This window comes from Nomascus leucogenys, chromosome 21, assembly GCF_006542625.1.
Source record: "Nomascus leucogenys isolate Asia chromosome 21, Asia_NLE_v1, whole genome shotgun sequence".
Classification (NCBI taxonomy): Eukaryota; Metazoa; Chordata; class Mammalia; order Primates; family Hylobatidae; genus Nomascus; species Nomascus leucogenys.
This window is the reverse complement of record NC_044401.1, coordinates 13917110-13936004: the sequence shown is the minus strand read 5'-3', so window position 1 is coordinate 13936004 and position 18895 is coordinate 13917110. Positions and strand designations below refer to the sequence as shown.

The window sequence follows — 18895 nt, the reverse complement described above, 5'->3', positions numbered from 1 at the left end:
TTATTCATTCACTTTCTGACTGCTCTCATAACTTCGCCCAAATCAATAGGCTTACCTCCTCCCGGTGCAACTTTTCACCACCTGGCAAACCCCAGATAGGCCAAGTCTCCCTTTATTGACATTACGAAGGAAGTAGTTAGAAACCCAGACAGGTTTATGTTTGTATCAGCCTATTAGATTTATTTGTTATATAAAAATAGTAAGCATACATTCGTATTTTAAGTTGAAAACTCTAATTTTTTAATTCCAATTATTGTATTACTATGTCTACCACAGTAAGGAAAGTACAGCCTCCAAATACTCACTTTTACCTATAAATTAGAGCTTGTTCAACTTCTAAAGTCTTCACAAAATTCTGTATCAAATGCTTTTGGTAAATAAAATAACCAATGAAAGCTTAAATTTTCTCATAATGCTAAACCGACAAAATTTTAATAAAATAAGTCTTCTATAAATATACAGTAGGATTTTAAAAAGAAAATGTCCATCTTTTTCTGAGTTGTACTAAATATATATTTTAATCATGATTGTGAGGCAGTAGAGGTAAAACACATGGACTCTGGAGCCAGAATGAAAGCATTCAAAATCCGACTCTGCCCATTTTTAAGCTCTATCACCTTAGGAAAGTTACTTGACTTCTCTGAACATAGTTAAGTGAGCTAATATTTAGAACAGTGTCTGGTATGCACCCAAAAAGTCTTAGCTGTTATTAACCTGAAGAGAGTAATTACGACAAGCAGTCCCTCTAATTTAACTGGGAATTCTTGGAAAGTGAGAATACGTAATACACAAATTGCCTCCAAATGTAATGAAATTTTAATAATATTAATCTAACAATTAATGAATATGACATAGTACATTTCAGAGACGTCTCATTAAACATTTATTGTTTCAGTCTTGCAGCTTTCTTTCAGTATTCTGAGCCACTGTTTTTATTTTTTTCTTCTGTTCTTAAGTATTTTCATTGGCCCTTAAAAACTGTATGGGCCCTAAGCACTGTGTCTGCAGAACTCGACGGATAAAATGGCCTTAGCCAGAGTAAATGGGACGGCTGTGAACTCTAACCTTTCCAAGCCCCAAATGCCATTCCTGTGATAGTCTGCCTCTTGGAGACTATTTTCCTCGGCAAGTGTTTGGAAAGGTTTCTAGACATTTTTGAAAGGTTACTAAACAGCATTTGAAAGATAGGAGAGTAAGGCAAAATCCCAGATATTATTGATGAGCCAAAGTTTTAAAATTACTGCTGGCTAAGCTCAGTGTTTGTACCAAATCCTGGGCCAACACTGACCCTCCAATTGGGCACAGATAGAAGAAACAGCGATTTGGTAGAAGGTTGGAACTGGCACAGATCCAAGAGGGAATGTCCTTTTGAGTAGAATGGGACTGCTCCTTGAGAGACGTATCATGTCATTTTGATTCCAGAGTGTTCAGTCTAATGTGTTTAGAGAACAAAATTAAGTTTTTACCTCACTATATAAAATGGGCCAAATATTATTTAATATTTCAAAGGGTTTGAATTTCAAGTACTGTTATGTAGAAAAACCTATAAGAAGAAACATGAGAAATGGCTGATGTTATTTTTAAATTCTAAGGCAGTGGCTCTCAAAGTGTGGAATGCTTTGTGTCATGAGGCCACTCTGTATGTGTGACCATGAGGGCAAAAATATTTCAAAATAATCCTAGGACACCATTTGTCTTTTCCACTGTGCTTACATTTGCCTGTTGAAAATTACATTGCAAAAGCAATGGTGGGTAAAACTGTTGATACCTTAGCATGAACCACAGCAGGGGTACCACACTGACTAACAGTGACTCAATCAGAAAAGGAAAAAAATATAAGAAAAACCAGTTTCATTCAAGAATGTCCTCAATGAAGCAGTAAGAATTTTTAATCTAATTAGATCTCAGCCCTTCAGTACATCTTTTTTATATTATGTATGATATAATGGGAAGTAAGCATAAGTGCTTCTGCAGCCTAACAAAGTATACTGGTTTTCATGAGAAAACGTACATAAGTATTTGAGTTGCAAATGTATGCTTTTTTCATGGAACACTATTTTTTCTTGAAAAAAAAAACTGACAACAAACTACAGTGTTCATAGTTGGGCATCTGGCAAGCATTTTTGCAAAAAATGGGTGGAGGGAATCTGTCACTTCAAGGAAAACAATAAACCAGCTTGATAAATTTCAAGATTTTCAAGCTAAAATTAGAATTTTGAAAAATTTGCATTTGCCACCATGAGCTTGGCCTCTTCTCAATACTCAAAGACTTTTCTGGTGAGATTGGTGGAGATATTAATGAATATGATATTTTGATATTATATAATACAATGAGTCAACATTTGGAAGACCTACATAATTCAGTGAACCATTGTTTGCCAAATGACCAATACATGATATTACGCATCTATTCAAAATTAAAAATAGACCAGTGACTATTAATATAACAGAGTATGAAAGTTCATTGATTTGGCCTAAAATGACACATTGCAGCTAACTTCTTTAAAAAATATCATTTCTCAAATTTTCATAAAGTAGCAAAGAACGATATCCTCAATTATCTGAAAAGGCTATGAAAATACTCTCCCCTTTCCATTTACATATCTCCATGAGGCTATTTTTTCTTCACATACTTCAAAATAATATATCACAACAGATGTAATGCAGAAGCAGATATGAGAATCCAGTTATCTTCTGTTAATTCAGGTATTTAAAACATTTGCCGATATGTAAAACAATGCCACTCTTCTCACTTTTTTTTAGAAAACCAGATTATTTCTTATGAAAATATATCACTTATGTTAACATGTAATGGGTTTTTAAATTTAAATTAATAAGTAATTATCTAAGACTTTCTTAGTTTTAATGTCTACTATAAAATGTAGGTAGATATAACCCAAATAAACAGAATCTGTGTGATCCTCAATAATTTTTCATTTTTATTTATTTATTTATTTTGAGATGGAGTCTTGCACTGTCACCCAGGCTGGAGTGCAGTGGTACCATCATGGCATACTACAGCCTCCACCCCCTGTGCTCAAGTGATCCTCCTGCCTCAGCCTCCCAATTAGCTGAGACTACGGGCATGCACCACCATGGCTGGCTAATTTTTTTATTTTTTGTAGCAACAGGTGTTTTTCTGTGTTCCTCAGGCTGCTCAACAATTTTTATGATTCAAAAAGAGCCCTATGACCAAAACTTTTGAGAACTGCTGTAGTTAAATGTGTTTGTTCTAAGCCAGCAGTCATTGTGACATCAGCAGCAGGTCAATGATGACCATATGAAGGATTCCATGCAGTTGACTATTATTTCACAGAGCTCTCTGGTTGGGCTGCTCTATAAGAAGCTAATCACCTAAGAGTGTCTATTGCTGTGGCTGATGATTTCCAGAGTGTTCTAAGATGTTATCAGGAAAGGCATCCAACAAATAGTAAGAGAAGGACCATTTCATTCGTACATTATTTCTTCCTGTGATTCTATGTTTTCCAACACCTTGCCTCTTGTTTCACCATGAAAGATGTACACACTTCACACCAAAAGGGTAAAAGCTGCTGCTAGGCAGATGTGGACTTCAAATCTGTCCAAAGTCAGACAGTCTCTTAAAAATGTTTACCACAAATGTAAGATTCGGCACCAAGATTCAACTGGATATCCAACTGTGACGTCTGATGATTGTAATCAAGATGATGTTAGTTATGAAGGAAAAATGAATCTTCCAGTAGTGCTCCAAGATGTTAAAACTGCTCAAGTTGAACTTTTCAGCCAAATGACTGACATTGTCCATACCATACCAAAAGTCCAGGAAAAGACTGACTTGTATCAAAAACAGATGGAGGTCCTGGAAACCAGAATGAATGTTAATGAAGACAAACAATGCACAGTGACTAAAGATATCCTCTCTATGAAAGAAGATATCAAGGCATTGAAGAAGAAGGTGACAGAACTGGAAAATCAGAATTCCTGCTCCAGGATACATTGTCTAGAGATTCTGGAGGGAGAAAGGGGTAAAGAAATCACAGAACTGCTTTACAAACTCATACAACCAGCAACTCTGAAGAACACTTTGTCCTCTACAGACATGGAAAGCTCTTCAGCAGAACCAGAGAAAGTGCCCAGTTATCCAAAGTCCACTGACCATCTTGAGAAAAAAACAATTTCTAACCAAATGAAAACTCTGAAGAAACGTAACCATCAAAATGCATCGAGGAGCTTTAAAAAAGCAAAGCCAAATATTTACATTTACCCAGACTTCAGTACATGGATCAAGCTAACTTTTGTTCATGGAGGAAAATGGACATTTTTCCTCAGTGCTACCAAGTTAGAAGAATTCATCCAGTGGCTTCTTTCTAGGCCAACCATTCTTCCTGAGGAACCCCAGGTCATAACTCAGAGATACTGTCCATTCACTGGGCCTATTTTGAGCTTGACCACAATCTGTCTGTCCATCTTCAACAATATTTACAGCTTTATTCATTCCTTAAAAGAAGAAGTAACTCGACTATAGACTTATGTTCTGCTTTGCTTGGCACAAAATAAATGTAACCTGGAGGCTCCAAGTAGTCACACATTGGTGTGGTGGCTGTGAATTCTTCGGTAGTTTGCTCACTCTTGGCCCACTATCTGCAGAGTTTCTCTATGTCTACAGTAAGTTAAGGCACATGATCTAATTGAACTGTTGTAATTCGTTTTCTCTCAATGTTCTTGTTTTCTCAAAGGCAATTCATGAGGACTCATCCTGGGTTCCTTTTCATAGATAATTGGAAACAAAAAATGAAGGAGTCAAGGGCAATGTGAAGTATGTTTGGTGGCCTCCAAGTCAGTTTTCTATACACTTTGTCCTCGTGGCCTTTGTGGATAAGATTTGTGATACCAGAAACATACTCTACTGACAAGACTTCATTTTATTTGTTATTTATTTTTGAAATGGAGTCTCACTCGGTCACCCAGCTGGAGTGTAGTGGTGCAATCTTGGCTCACTGCAACCTCCGCCTCCCGGGTTCAAGTGATTCTCCTACCTCAGCCTCCCGAGTAGCTGGAATTACAGGCGCACACTACCACACCCAGCTAATTTTTGTACTTTCAGTAGAGACAGAGTTTCACCATGTTGACCAGGCTGGTCTCAAACCCCTGGCCTCAAGCAAGCCACCCACCTCGACCTCCAAAAGAGCTGGGATTACAGGCATGAGCCACCAGGCCCGGTCAGACTTTAGGTGGTATAGAGTGAAAAGGCTACCCATTGTCAAGGCTACTAAAGTTAGCAGTATAAAAATGAAAGGGATTGAAAGGCCAAGTTATTGCAAGGAACATATTCAAAATATTGGCTTTTTCTTTCAACTTCAGCTTCTTCTCTATCAAACAATTAGATGAGAGGAGAAAGACAATATGACACTGGGTAATTTTTACATTTTCATGAAAGGAGAAAAATACCATGTCCTATAGGTTTGATACAGGGGAAAAGGGAAGATCTAAGAAGGGGTTTGTGAACTAAGTTAAATCTTACCACTATTATACCATAAACTCTTATATGATAGGTTTTTGCGTGTTTGTTTGTTTAAAGCATATAGCCAAGAAGAGCTTCATTTTTAGATACAACAGGTGGTTGTCATTGTAATTTCTGAATATCATGCAGAATAACTGTAAAACAATGTTTCCTTCACCACTTAACTCAGTGAATGAAATCTACCTTCCTTTGTGGTCATATATTAAACCACAAATATTCCTGGCAAATGTACTACTCTTAATTATTTGCAGTCAATACTTTGAAAGGGGGGTTTTGGTAGCTAGCTGAGAACAAATGAAAGAGGACAAAGGACCTAAAGGTGGGCACAGCAAAAATTAAGACACAACTTTGTCTGATGCCAATCTGGGAGTAATTATATACCACATTTTTTTCATTGACAAATATATTCTATTTGATTCTTCTTTACAAATTTATAGATATGTACATAATAACTTTTAGAATATGTCAGAATGCAGGGAATCAACCTAAATGCCCATCAATTACAGATTAGGTAAAGAAAATATGGTACATATACACCGTGGAATACTATAGACAGCCATAAAAAAAGGATGAGATCATGTCTTTTTCAGGAATGTGGCTGGAGCTGAAGGCCATTATCCTTAGCAAACTAATGCAGGAACAGAAAACCAGCTACCACATGTTCTCACTTACAAGTGGAAACTAAAAGATGGGAGCTCATGGACACAAAGAAGAGAACAACTGACACTGGTGCCTACTTGAAAGTGTAGGGTGGGAGGACGGAGAGAAGCAGAAAAAGATAACTATTGGGTACTAGGCTTAGTACCTGGGTACTAATGACTTGAGTTTACCTATAAAATAAACCTGCACATGTACCCCAAAACTAAAATAAAAGTTAAAAAATAAAATAAAATATGTCAATATGCAACATACCTAATAAAAGCAAAGGTATTTATTAAATGAGTTTGTTTAAAAATGAGATAACTGTGCTTATAATGTATTGCTCTGTTAAAGGCACTAGCAATCTCTGTGTATTTATTTACCATCAGAGATGTCCGTAAGGAACAGCCAGCACTCTATTTCAGTACCTTAGGTGTGATGCTCACATTATGACAATATCTAGGGAAGGCAGGCCATGACACAGGCAAATGACATCACAAATAACTTCTGGAAGAGAAAAAAGTGACCCAGCTGGTATAAGCCTGGGTCATCTGGGCCTCTGTATATCAGCACTGACTTTCATTTTCCCCCCCACATGTCCCTTAGACAGCCCTTAATGTTTCTAGAGAGGCAAGCAGTTTACAAGAGCACACGCTTGAGGATCAGAAGACCAAAGTTCTCAACCTAAGTCCTAAATTTTACTCTTACAAATTATATTATTTAATTTCAATGAGGTTTGTTCTGTCAGCTGTAAAAATGTAATCATTATATGAACTTAGTAAATATTTTTTCAGTGGTCACTAATAATAAAGGATCGTGTAGGATACAAGAAAAGGTAGACATTCCTTGTCCTGTAAATATAGAACATTAAATGGCATAAATATAAAAACGTACACGAACTCTGAGGCATGATAAATGGGGATGGGCAGCAAATAGCAATACTGAAAGTATTGCTGGTATCAGAGAATAAACAAGCTTGATGAGCCTTGTGGTAAGGAGGTAAAGTGAGGAGGAGGTGGAGAGGACAATGCAGCTGACAGAGGGAAAAACAGGAGCAGAGGGTGGGGGGCTAGTAGGGAACGTGGGATGTGAAAGCCACCGGACATTAGATAACATAAAGTACAGACAGGCTATTATTTCAACCCTTTTATGGATCTAATTTTTCTCTTCAGAGATTCCCACCATGTTCATTTCAACCTGTTTTCTTTACCTACATAAGAATGTTAGAGGGGGAGAAAGTGACTCTACGTGATTTTCTCAAGGTCTCACACTTTCCCTAGAGAGGATTCTGTTTGTCCTGTTAATGAATTGAGTTCCCTGTGAGCAAAGGGAGGATTTTGCTTCTGAGGCAATTATTTATTGTCACCTAGACAAGATCTCACATGACTTGTTAAAATTATAAATCATCTTATAACTCAGCATGTGAGCAAATAACTTTTCCCCAGTCCTGGCTTTCAAGTTCACCTGCCTCTCACGAGCCCATCTCCATCCCTCCTGGCTTGGCGAAGTGGCGTTTCTCTAACCCACCTTCTTCCACCAGTGCCTTGCAGAGTCTTCATCAATTATTCCCCCTTTCCCCTCTATCTTAATCACCACCTATCAGTTCTTTGTACTCCGCTTACAAAAATACTCACCTGGTTCCCTTGTCCTTGTGTTCCCCTCGTCTCCTGCCAATTTCCTATCATCTTTTTGAATGAGAGGCCCACCCTCCCTGTCCCCACCTTCCCTCTCCTCTCCTCTCCATAGTTCAGAGGAGCATGTCTTCCAGAAAAGTGCTTTCTCATCTAGTTTTCTTCCCATTACTCTGGCAGAGCCTTCTCAGTTTTCTTAGATGATTCCTCTGCCACTAATCATTCTGTTAAAATATGGATACTTCACTTTCGTGATCCCAAATCAAAGAATTCCTAATCTAGCCTCTCCTGGGACGTCCTGAGTTTTGGTTCCAAATTACTATGCATCTTCTCCACTTGTGTGTCTAAAAAAAATGTATATAAATATACTTAGATGAATGTCTATAATGTATATCAGTCAAACACGAAAGTCATTGTGCATTCACCAAAAGATCTCAAATCATTGTTTTTGCTATTAAACACATCTATTGGGGAGGAAACACCGGTGGTAAAAAGAGCAAAGACATTCAAAGAAGAACAGATTTTAGAATGACTATTTACTAAACATTTATATTATGTATCAGGCACTATGCTAGTTGGGTGTACAATCATGACCCTCATAGCTACGTGATTTTGGCAAAGTCCTTAAACCTTGTATTCAGTTTTCTCAACTCTGAACTGAGAACAATTTATGTCATGAGACTCTTGTGTTAATTAAACAAAATCATGTGTATAATCTGCCAAGAATAATGCCTGATTTCATAGGTGCTTAGCATATGATGGTCATTTCCTTCCCTCCATAGGCTAAATGTCAATGGAGGGCATGAAGATGAACAGGACATGGGCCCTGCCTCAAGCAGCTCACATTCAGGACTCTGCCTCCTTTCATCAGCCATAAAGGACTCCAGACAAATAGGGAACAAAGTGACAGGCTAAATACAAATGCTTCAAACCAAATCTTGACTCCCTCATCCAAAGACAGTGTGATAAGAATAAGACAGGGTGTGAAGCTCTCCTCCTGGTCTGGGCACTCAACCAATATTCCATCATCTACAACAGTCGTTTGCCAACCTTTAATTGCACGCTGTATAAATAAGCAACAAAGAAAAGGATCTGGAGGGAAGGGAGGCTGAGTTAGGATAAATAATTTAGTTCAGTGTGTAATACTTGCTTGCATAGACGCAGACACTAACAGCATTCTGTTCATTCAGAAACAATATTCACCAACATTTATTGAAATTTGACTCTATACCAGGAAATAGCTGAGCTAGGTGTGAACAAATAGAGATGCAAAGACATAATTCCTGTCCTGAAAGAACATACTTTCAAATAGTGTTATTTCCAGTTGCCAATTATTTTGGTCTGTTGCTTAGATTTGGATTGGAAAACCACACACTTCATTTAAAACTTAATTTAGCTTTTTTGTGGGCACAAATCAAGTCCCATTTAGAAAAAGACATTGCTTTCCTAAAAGGAATGTTTTAAGGTTAATTCATCAAGACAGAAAAATACAGTTTTTTTCTAAATGCTTCTACACACCTTCAAAATGTAGACTGTCACCAACATATCAGTGGATTATGCTCTGAAACTTTATTTGTAAATCCTTTGAAACTCAGAATGCATACTACAAAGAAATAGCATTAGAGTTGGATTTTTTGACCAACCTGTAAAAGCTGACTGAACTATAATGTAGCTGAGATAATGGCATTAATAAAACTCTAAAGCCAAGTTTTCATATATTCCCATGCTAAACTGTATTCAGGAAAATAACTGCAATAGTGGTAGTCCTGACAGCTGGACCAGCGCCCCCATGCTCCTTATTCTCTCTTCTACCTGATAGTGGAGTGAAAATTTCATAGATTGACGGCCCTAGTGGAGGACACCATGGAGAACAGGGAACAAAGAACAGCAACTAAGTGGGGGCCAAGACAGATGCCACAGGGATGGGAAGCCAAGGTGGAAATTCTTGGGTGAAGAAAGAGACAAAGTCTCCATGTGGCTGCTGAGAATCTAGTCTGGGGAATAAGGACTGAAGTGGGGCCAATGTCATTTTTTACAGTGATGAGGGACTGAAGGCTGTGTACGAGGGAGGTAATTGAAGCATGTAAAGCATAATTTTTGGCACATAGTCAGGCTCAATAAATGGTTATAATGATACTGGAGATGATGGAATAGAGGCAAAAACTGTGGGTTTTGCTTCTTCATTTGTTTTTTGGAATACAACCTATTTGGAGGCTAATTTTATTTGTCAGGGACATGAAACTCCAATGTCAGTGGCAGACGGAGTTACCGGAGCAGGGCAATGGTTGTGCAGATGGGACATGTAGGTAAAGGAATGTTGCACTAGTGGGGCTCTTGGGACAAAGATAGGATATGTGAGCTTGTCCTCTCATCTTTCTCCTTTTCCATGCCATTCTTTTCGCCTAAAGCTTGAGATGCAAGGATGTGGGGTTTGGGGAGACACATCCTAGACAGAGGCAGAGGTGGGGTGGGGGAAGAACAACAACAAGAAGAAAAACCCTTCAATAGGATTAAGAAACAACTGATGTTCTAGTGCAGCCCACTCCTCCCACGCAGAGCAAAGGTACTACACCATGCGCTCTGAAAATGCTATAAAAGGCAGTGCTTCCTTAGGTAATTTAATGACATGACCATCCTTTTTCTACCCTTAGTTACATGTTAGCCCTAAGGAATCTGCACAAGCTTCCAGGAATGGCTCTCAACAGGACTCTTCCAATCTTTGCTTTAGTCAAAGATTCCACCAATTTTTTTCCCACCTATTTTTAGATTCTACCTTTCTCTCCCACTCTCATCTGCTGTCACAGGAAAAGAATGCATGAAAATGTGGCCAGGTGATCATCTGATTCTGAAGATTTATTCCTAACGTCAGTTGTTTCAGAAGGGGTGTTCTCATCGGCCAATCTCCTGATGAAAGGTGTGACGTGTCTTTCAGATTATCAGAAAATCTAAATTCGGATAGTGCTGTCATTTATAGTGACCCTTAGTCAACTTACATTTACCAAATAGAAGATAATAATTGCTTGATGTACAGGCTGTAGTTGGATCACAGCCATCAGTGACATGATTATTTGTTGTTATAGCAATATTAATGAAATTATGCTTATGGCAGCCTAATTAGAGGAGCACCATCACAACCCAGCTGGCATTTTCAATATGTTATCTAAGAGGTATGATCAGAAGACAAATCAGAGCTGACTTAATGAAGTTTCTGATCAGAGGCTGCTCTGAAGACAATGAGCTATTGAAGGAGACAAAGAGGAACTCATGACTGGCAAATTTATGCAGGCCGTTATAGAACAACAAAACACAACAGAGTTTGCTAGATTCGATCTTGTTGAGAGTGGTAGCAACAGAAATTTTCTTCCTTCTCAACAGCAGGATCCCAACTCATAAAAATTCAACTATGAAAATAAGCTTAAAGATTACTTAGTTCAGTGGGGGTACCCCCAAGGGTCTTTTAAAAATCTCCCAGCAGACGTTTGCAAAGTAATCCCTCCCAATACCATGATACATCTATGGGTTGGGGGACATGACATTGTCTGTACCCCATTTAAGAATCATGACTATAGGACCAGCATAATGTAGGGACTAAGAAGAAGCACCTAGATATTGGATAGGCCAGAATTCATGAGGGCTGTTACTCACTAGGTGTGTGACCTTGCTGAATTTCTTAAATCCTCTGAGTTGATTTTCTTATCTCTGAATTGGAGATAATAGAATATAAAGTAAAATTATGTGCTACAGAAAAAAAATGAGGAAAAACACTTAGCTCATCATCTGGCACATAGTAGGTACTCAGTTAATGTTCCATATAACTCTACCACTACTACTACTACTATTACTACCACTACTGAACAGGCTGGGCAGCTGCTGTCCAGTGTGTTGAGGCAGAAAAAAGACTGAGGACCAGAAAACTGGTCCAACTTACTGAGGAGGAACCTGAGATCCAGAGACAGAAGTGACTTGCCTAGTTACCCAGCTTATAGGAGTGTGAACCAGATTGCAGGGCTACAGATGGTGTGTGTTGTGATTTTTAGACCATACTGAATCCTTGGATTCTGACAACTTAAGTAATAATCAGTGAAAATAACCAGGGAAACGCATTGGCCTAGCAGTCAAAGACAAATTTAGCTGTGCTTCTCTCCCTCTGTGCAGTCTCCCTGATGTTTTATAAAGTATCAAAGTGCATTGATTGAGGATAAGAAATCTGCTATTACTGCAATCCAACCAAACCCCTTTCCCCAGATCATACAGTGCATGTTCCATTACCTTTGAAACTTTGACTTTTCTCACCCCATAATTTGTCAGGCTGGTCTTCTATTATTGCGCATTTGATCAGGCATGAGGTGTGAATATTATATGGCAATGTATGTATGTACACACACACGTATGCAGATTTAGATATATGCATACATATATGTATATGTGGTATCAAAAGTGTGTGTATTATACACACACATCCCAGAGATTTATAAACTTCGATCAATTTTTTTTAACCTATTGTCAGTACTATTGTTCTAGTTACTATAGCTACAGGTGAAAAAAACAATAGTGATAATAAGCACCCACACGCACATACTTGTAATAGAAGACTCAGATGGTCCCTGTAAATGTTAACGTACTTTTAGAAAGTTGAAGAGCTGTGAATAATATAGTTTATATGAGTCTTAAACGACAATGATAACTTACTGTGAAGCCTGTCATTCAAGAGAAGAGCAGAGTTTGACAGGAAACATGTATTAATACACTTAATATAAAACCTAAAACCTAGAGAAGCACTCTCAGCCTGTCTTCCCTTCCGTCTTGCCATCTTCTTTAAAAAAAAACAGGACTATTTCTCTTTTCCTATCTCTTTTCCTGGGTTTTTGATAAAGTGTTACTATTTCCAATAGTGGACTTCTCCCTCTTTCTCTCTCTGTCTCTGTCTCTCCCTTCTTCCTCCTTCCACCTCAGTTTTTCTCAGGATGGTGCAGCGGCCCATGGGGTCACACATATAGTCACTTGCCAGCGAAGGTCACTTTCCCCCACTCAGTTTCAGTGTTTACCTTCCCTATTCTTCCTGATTCTACTTCCTGTTATCCCTGCTTCCTGCTCCAACTTCCTCTCGTGGTTTCTTACAGCTACATCCATTTCCCAAATCCCCCTCCCTAGGTCCAGATTTCTGTGTCCAACTCAGGCCGGTAATCATGCTTCGCCTTCTGACTGTCCTCTTGGTATGGCTGCTTCAATGTACCCGCCTGATCCTAGACTGTATCTCCATTCTGACTCATTCTTACTTTTTTCCAGTAGAACCGATGGTAATACAGAATCCAATTTTATTGTAGAACATATTTTGTGTAATAAAGACAATGGAATGTTCCTTCGTCTGAATTTCAAAAGCAAGTGAATAGAGCAAGTTATAATTTAGCTAGGGAAGTAACTTTAGCTATAGTTGCTTTTACTTATTATTTTTCCTATAGCTTCTCAATTGCAAAAAAAAAAAACTCCATCCTGAGAAAATATATGCAAAAGGATTTTAATCCAATTTTCTTATCTTTATTTGCTCTTATATTCTGGTCCCTTTGTAGTTTCAAGCAAATTAATTTGTTTTACTTTCTAAGAAGAGATAGGGGATATTTTGGGTTGTTTTTCAATTCACTGAAAATGGGTTTTAGAATAAGCATGTTTTGAAGGAACACTGAGTCTGTCACCTGCAACAATGAAATGTAAGAAAGTCAAGAATAGCATAAACAAATAATTAGACAAAAATTTCAGATTTTTGGAAATTACTGGATCTGAGATGAGATTGCTTCCCTAGCTTCCCTTAACTCTTGGTTTAAAACAAAAACTTCCTAGGTTTTGAACTTCCACAATTACAAAATCAATTTTAAGTATTTATAACTTTGAGAATACTACATGACTAGACAGTCTAAAGAAGACTGAAAAAATTGTAAAGATTCAGTTCACTCTGACTCATCTAAATGAGGCAAAGAACTAGGTAGTCTCAAATTCATTTCTCTTCCACTTTATTAAAACAAACTCATCTTACAAACAAATGGAATTTTTAATCAGGAGTGAAATTTCCCCATCCAAGTATTCTGGTCCCTTATTAACTGCAAGTGCAGAATATTTTGAAGGACAAGAAAGACATGCAGGGACATGATGCACAGGGCTGCTCTAGGTCCCCTGCCTCAGCTTGTTCTGCAGTCCCTGCAGTGGGTGGGGGTCCCAGCTGGCAAAGCCCTGAAACTCATCTCCATCCCAGACTCCTCAATTCTATGTGTTTCTTTTAAACAGGCTTACTTCCAGGACATATACTGGGAAAGAACATGAAGAGGATATGTCCTCCTTCCCGTCTGAAAAGTAACCATTTTAATCTGCCAAATCAGCCCCAACTCCATGAAATAAATCCCAAATTAAGCAAGGAAGCAATAGTTTCCCACTACTATCATCTTGGATTTATCTCCCCATGTTCTTTCTTAAAAATTAATATTATTTTGGCCAGGCACAGTGGCTCACAGCTGTAATCCCAGCACTTTGGGAGGCCGAGGCAGGTGGATCACCTGAGTTCAGGAATTCGAGACCAGCCTGGCCAACATGGTGAAACCCCATCTCTATTAAAAATACAAAAATTAGTCAGGCATGGTGGCACGCATCTGTAATCCCAGCTACTCGGGAGGCTGAGGCAGGAGAATGGCTTGAACCCGGGAGGCGGAGGTTGCAGTGAGCCCAGATCGCTCCATTGCATTCCAGCCTGGGCAACGGAGTGAGGCTCCATCTCAAAATAAATAAATAAATAAATAAATAAATAAAATTATTTTAATTGACAAATCATAATCATATACACATGGGGTACAATATGGTGTTTTGATATATGTATATGTGTTAGGGTTCTCCAGAGGGACAGAACCAATAGAACATATGCATATATAAAAGGGAGTTAATCAGAGAGAATTGGCTCACACGGTTACAAGGTGAAGTCCCTTGATAGGCCGTGTGCAAGCTGGGGAAAGAGAAAAGCTGGTAGTGGCTCAGTCCAAGTCCAAAAGCCTCAAAACTGGGGAAGCCGAGAGTGCAGCCTGCAGTCTGCAGCCTGTGAGCCCCAAGGAAACCACTGGTGCAAGTCCCAGAGTCCAAAGGCTGAAGAACCTGGAGTCTGAGGTCCGAGGATAAGAGGATCAGAGGCAAGCATCCGGCACAGGAAGAACAAAGAAAGCCAGAAGACTCAGCAAACAAACTTATCCCACCTTCTCCTGCTTACTTTGTGGGTGCCCACACACACTGAAGATGGGTCTTCATCTCCTTGTTCACCGACTCAAATGTCAGTCTCCTCTGGCAACACCCTCACAGACACACTCAGAAACAATACTTTACCAGACATCCAGGCATCCCTCAATTCAATCAAGTTGACACCTAACATTAACCATCACAGTATACAACATAGAATATTAAATTAAGCTAATTGACATATCCACCACCTCGCCTGCTTATCATTTTTTTGTGGTGAGACATTTGAAATTTACTCTAAATTATTTTGAATCACATGTTCTCATGGTAGTTTTGTTTTTTATTTTTTGAAGAACTTACATGCTATTTTCCATAATGCCTGCCCTAATTTATCTTCCCACCCATAAGCTTCTCTTTTCTCCCCACCCTTGCCAACATTTATCTTTTGTCTTTTTGACGATAGCCATTTTAACAGGTATAAGGTGATATCTCGTTTAATTTTGCATTTCCCAGGTGGTTAGCAATGTTGAACAGTTTTTCATACACCTGTTTGCCATCTGTATGTCTTCTTTTGTGAAATGCCTATTCAGGTCCTTTGCCAATTTTTTTTTATTCAGGTTATCTGTTTTCTTGCTATTGAGTTCTTTGAGTTCCTCACATATTTTGGAAATTACCCTTTATCAGATGTTCGGTTTGCAAGTATTTTCTCTCTTCCATAGGAATGGGAGACATCTTCACTCCATTGATTGTTTCCATTCTCACCATTTTCTTAGATGATTCATTTATTCATTAATTAATGTAACAATAATTGAGAATCTACTATATACCAGGCACCATGCTAAGTTCTTGGTAATAGTTTGGTAAGTAACACAGATATGATTAACTATCCCGAGCTTCCTAGAGAATGGGGTAGAAGCCCTCAGAGCTTTTGTCTCCCTGCAAATTCTTCTTTTAGCTTTTGCAGATGCCACCTGATGTCTTCAACCTCTTTAGAGCTGTTTTTATGGGGTGACTCTTGCCTCCTCTGCCTGGGCCCTGGTCATGGCTTGCCATTGCCACTACCAAGTGGTTCAATGCTTTTCTCTCCTTGAGAACTACTGTCTCCCCCTGGGTATCCTGTGGCTCCCTATTGTTAAGTGACACTGTTGCTTGGGCTACCCAAAGCTATTTCCAACCCTCTTCTATCATGACGCCTCCAACCACAGGGGCTATAGAGTCAGATATATACTTTCTTAGCTTCCTTTTACCACCCAGCCCAGATGTAAGCAGAGATTCACTGGAGGGAATTCGGGGGAAGCTTGCCTCTTTGATAAAAAGGGACACCTGCAACTGGGAAGCACTTCCAAGTTTCTTCTTCCTGCCTCAAAAGCAGAAGTAAGAGCTACAATTTCAGCACTTACATTGTGAGCATGAGGAGACAAGAGAAGCACAAAGATGCTTGCCTTGACATCACCGAGCCACTAAAACGACACCAGCAAACTGTACTTCAGGACTTATTATGATGTGAGAAAAAAACCTCTATTATTTAACTCCTATCTAAAACCCAGTGTAGTTGGGTTTTTTGTTTCTTGCAACCAAAAGCAAGTCTTACAAACATATTGCCATTGCCATGATCAGAGCCAAAACTGTCTCTGCATCTTAGGGGTTTAGTGAATCTTTCTATTTTTGTGCGCCCAGAACATGGGTGAGAAACTGACCTCACAGTCTTATTCAGTCCTGTTGAAGTCTACAAGCACTTCAGGATTCTTATGGTTATTTAGAGCCTATCAACTTTTATTTTGGTTGTTCGCTTTGAGTCCTAAGCAAAATTACCTTGTGAAACTGGGTGTGAAAAGTGAGTGCAGCCGTGTGAGAGCAGCAGTATGTGTAAATACTACACCAGTACTACATATATGGCCAATTTAGCTCTCCCAATCCCCAGGCCAACGCAGTAACATACATGCCAACCCACTTCAAATAGGATTATGGCAACTTATCTACTGAATACTTGGTTAGAATTTCTGGAAGGCATCCACAAATACCCGCCTACATTTTAACTCCCAAGAATATGGACATTAGTTTCAAGCTCTGGAGGTATATGTGCAAACAATCTCGGATCACTAAGATCATTCATTCTAGAGGAGAATCACATTTAAATGAATCTATATATTCATATATATAACATATTATATATAAATATTTATTCATATATATAAAATATATTCATAATATATAAATATATTCATAAAAAAATATATAAATATATACATATGTCTTTTGAAATGGAGTCTCTGTCACCTAGGCTGTAGTGCAGTGGTGCAATCTCAGCTCACTGCAGCCTCCACCTTCTGGATTCAAGTGATTCTCCTGCCTCAGCCCCCTGAGAGGCTGGGATTACAGGCATGTACCACCACACCCAGCTAAATTTTGTATTTTTAGTAGAGACAGGGTTTCACCAGGTTGACCAGGCTGGTCTCAAACTCCTGAGCTCAAGTGATCCACCCACCTCAGTCTCCCAAAGTGCTAGGATTACAGGCATGAGCCACCACCAGGCCTTAAATGAATATTCTAAACTTCAGTTATTAACTCTTTATTTCCTTCTGTTACTAAATAAAAGTGTTTTCTATCATAGGAAAATCTCTTGATATGTGCTATTAATCCCATCTCCAACCACTTTCTCAGAAACTTTCTCCTCTAGACAATACCCACTGTCCCCTACATAACTTCAACCTCTCTTTCTCTACTAGACACTTTTCATTATCATCTACACATACTATTGTCTCTCCTATCTTAAAACATGTATACACAAATTTTACCGAACTACAGATCTCCAACTAAAATCTTATCCACTCTCCCAGTTACAAAATACATAGCTATAGCTTCAATTTCTACTTCCTTCTACTACTGACTTCTCAGCCCACTCCAAACTGGCTTCTGTTCTTACCTCTCAGATTCTAGCCTTAAGTCGCCAATGATGTGCATGTTGCTAAGTCAATGAAAATATTCATGTCTTTCCTATTTAAACTCCCAGCATCGTTTGTAACAGATTTCCACTCCTTCCTTCTAGTAATAGTCTCTTTCCTTGCTTTCTATCCTTCCATGTCTGTTTACTTCTGTTGTTTTCCCTCTGATTTATTGTTAGTCCTCTTCGGAGACTTCTTCTCCTCGACCCGAACTTTTCACGTAGACCTTTTATCATGACTCAGCCTCAGACCTTCTTCTCTCTCATATTTTCAAACATCACCTCTCATATCTTATGAGATAAGGTGATCTTATCTACCCTCATATCTTCAAATGTCATCTAAAGTCAGTGGTTTTCAAAATTATATCTCCAGCCTAGACTACTCTTCTGAGTGAGAGACTTATAGGTCCAAATGTTTATAGTATTTCCATTTTGGATACTTGGATGTGTTAGAAGAATTTCAAATACAGCATGCCCCAAAATAAATGTATTATATTTAACCATCTTGCCCTAAAACTGCTTCTCCTCTAGAGTTCCCTATCATAATAAGTGGTACCCACATCCTCCCAGATGCTCCAGCCAGAAGCCTGTGATCCAACCATAACCAATGTCTCCCTTCACTATCTACCCCCAAAAAATCAGCCACCAAATCTAGTTTACCCCACCTTCTAAATCTATCTGTTTTCCAGTTAACGTCACCATCTTGTCTCAACCAGACTACTCCAGTTACTTTCTGGCTAGTTATCTCTAACCCACTTTTCCTTGCCTCAATCCCATTTTGCACATGACAGTGAGAGTAAATGTTTAAAATGTAAATCTAATCAAATCATGCCTCTGCTAAAACCATGTAGTGGCTCCTCAGTACTAAGTATTAAATCCAAAATCCTTTGTACTTCCTGAGAAAAACAAGCTGTTTCTTGCCTCCAGCCATTACATGTGTCTCTGCCAGGAATGCTGTTTGCTCCACACTGTGCACAG

At 38.7% G+C, this 18895-nt stretch overlaps 1 protein-coding gene and 1 long non-coding RNA gene across 2 annotated transcripts; one reads left to right on the top strand and one right to left on the bottom strand.

Moving 5' to 3' along the window:
* Nucleotides 1–3127: 3127 nt before the first annotated feature.
* Nucleotides 3128–4565, top strand: CCDC54 (coiled-coil domain containing 54). The gene has a single exon (XM_003261766.3). It carries the CDS (start codon nt 3518–3520, stop codon nt 4502–4504), a length of 987 nt encoding a protein of 328 aa, XP_003261814.1. The 5' UTR covers nt 3128–3517; the 3' UTR covers nt 4505–4565.
* Nucleotides 4566–6413: 1848 nt separating this feature from the next.
* On the bottom strand, nt 6414–8093 carry LOC105738533. The gene is made up of 2 exons (XR_001114359.1): nt 7861–8093; nt 6414–6646 (listed from the first exon to the last, which is right to left on the bottom strand). It is a non-coding gene; the product is annotated as an uncharacterized LOC105738533 (long non-coding RNA).
* Nucleotides 8094–18895: the final 10802 nt, after the last annotated feature.

Coding starts and splice junctions, on each gene's coding strand:
- CCDC54 (XM_003261766.3), top strand. CDS start 3,518: ATGTACACACTTCACACCAAAAGGGTAAAAGCTGCTGCTAGGCAGATG.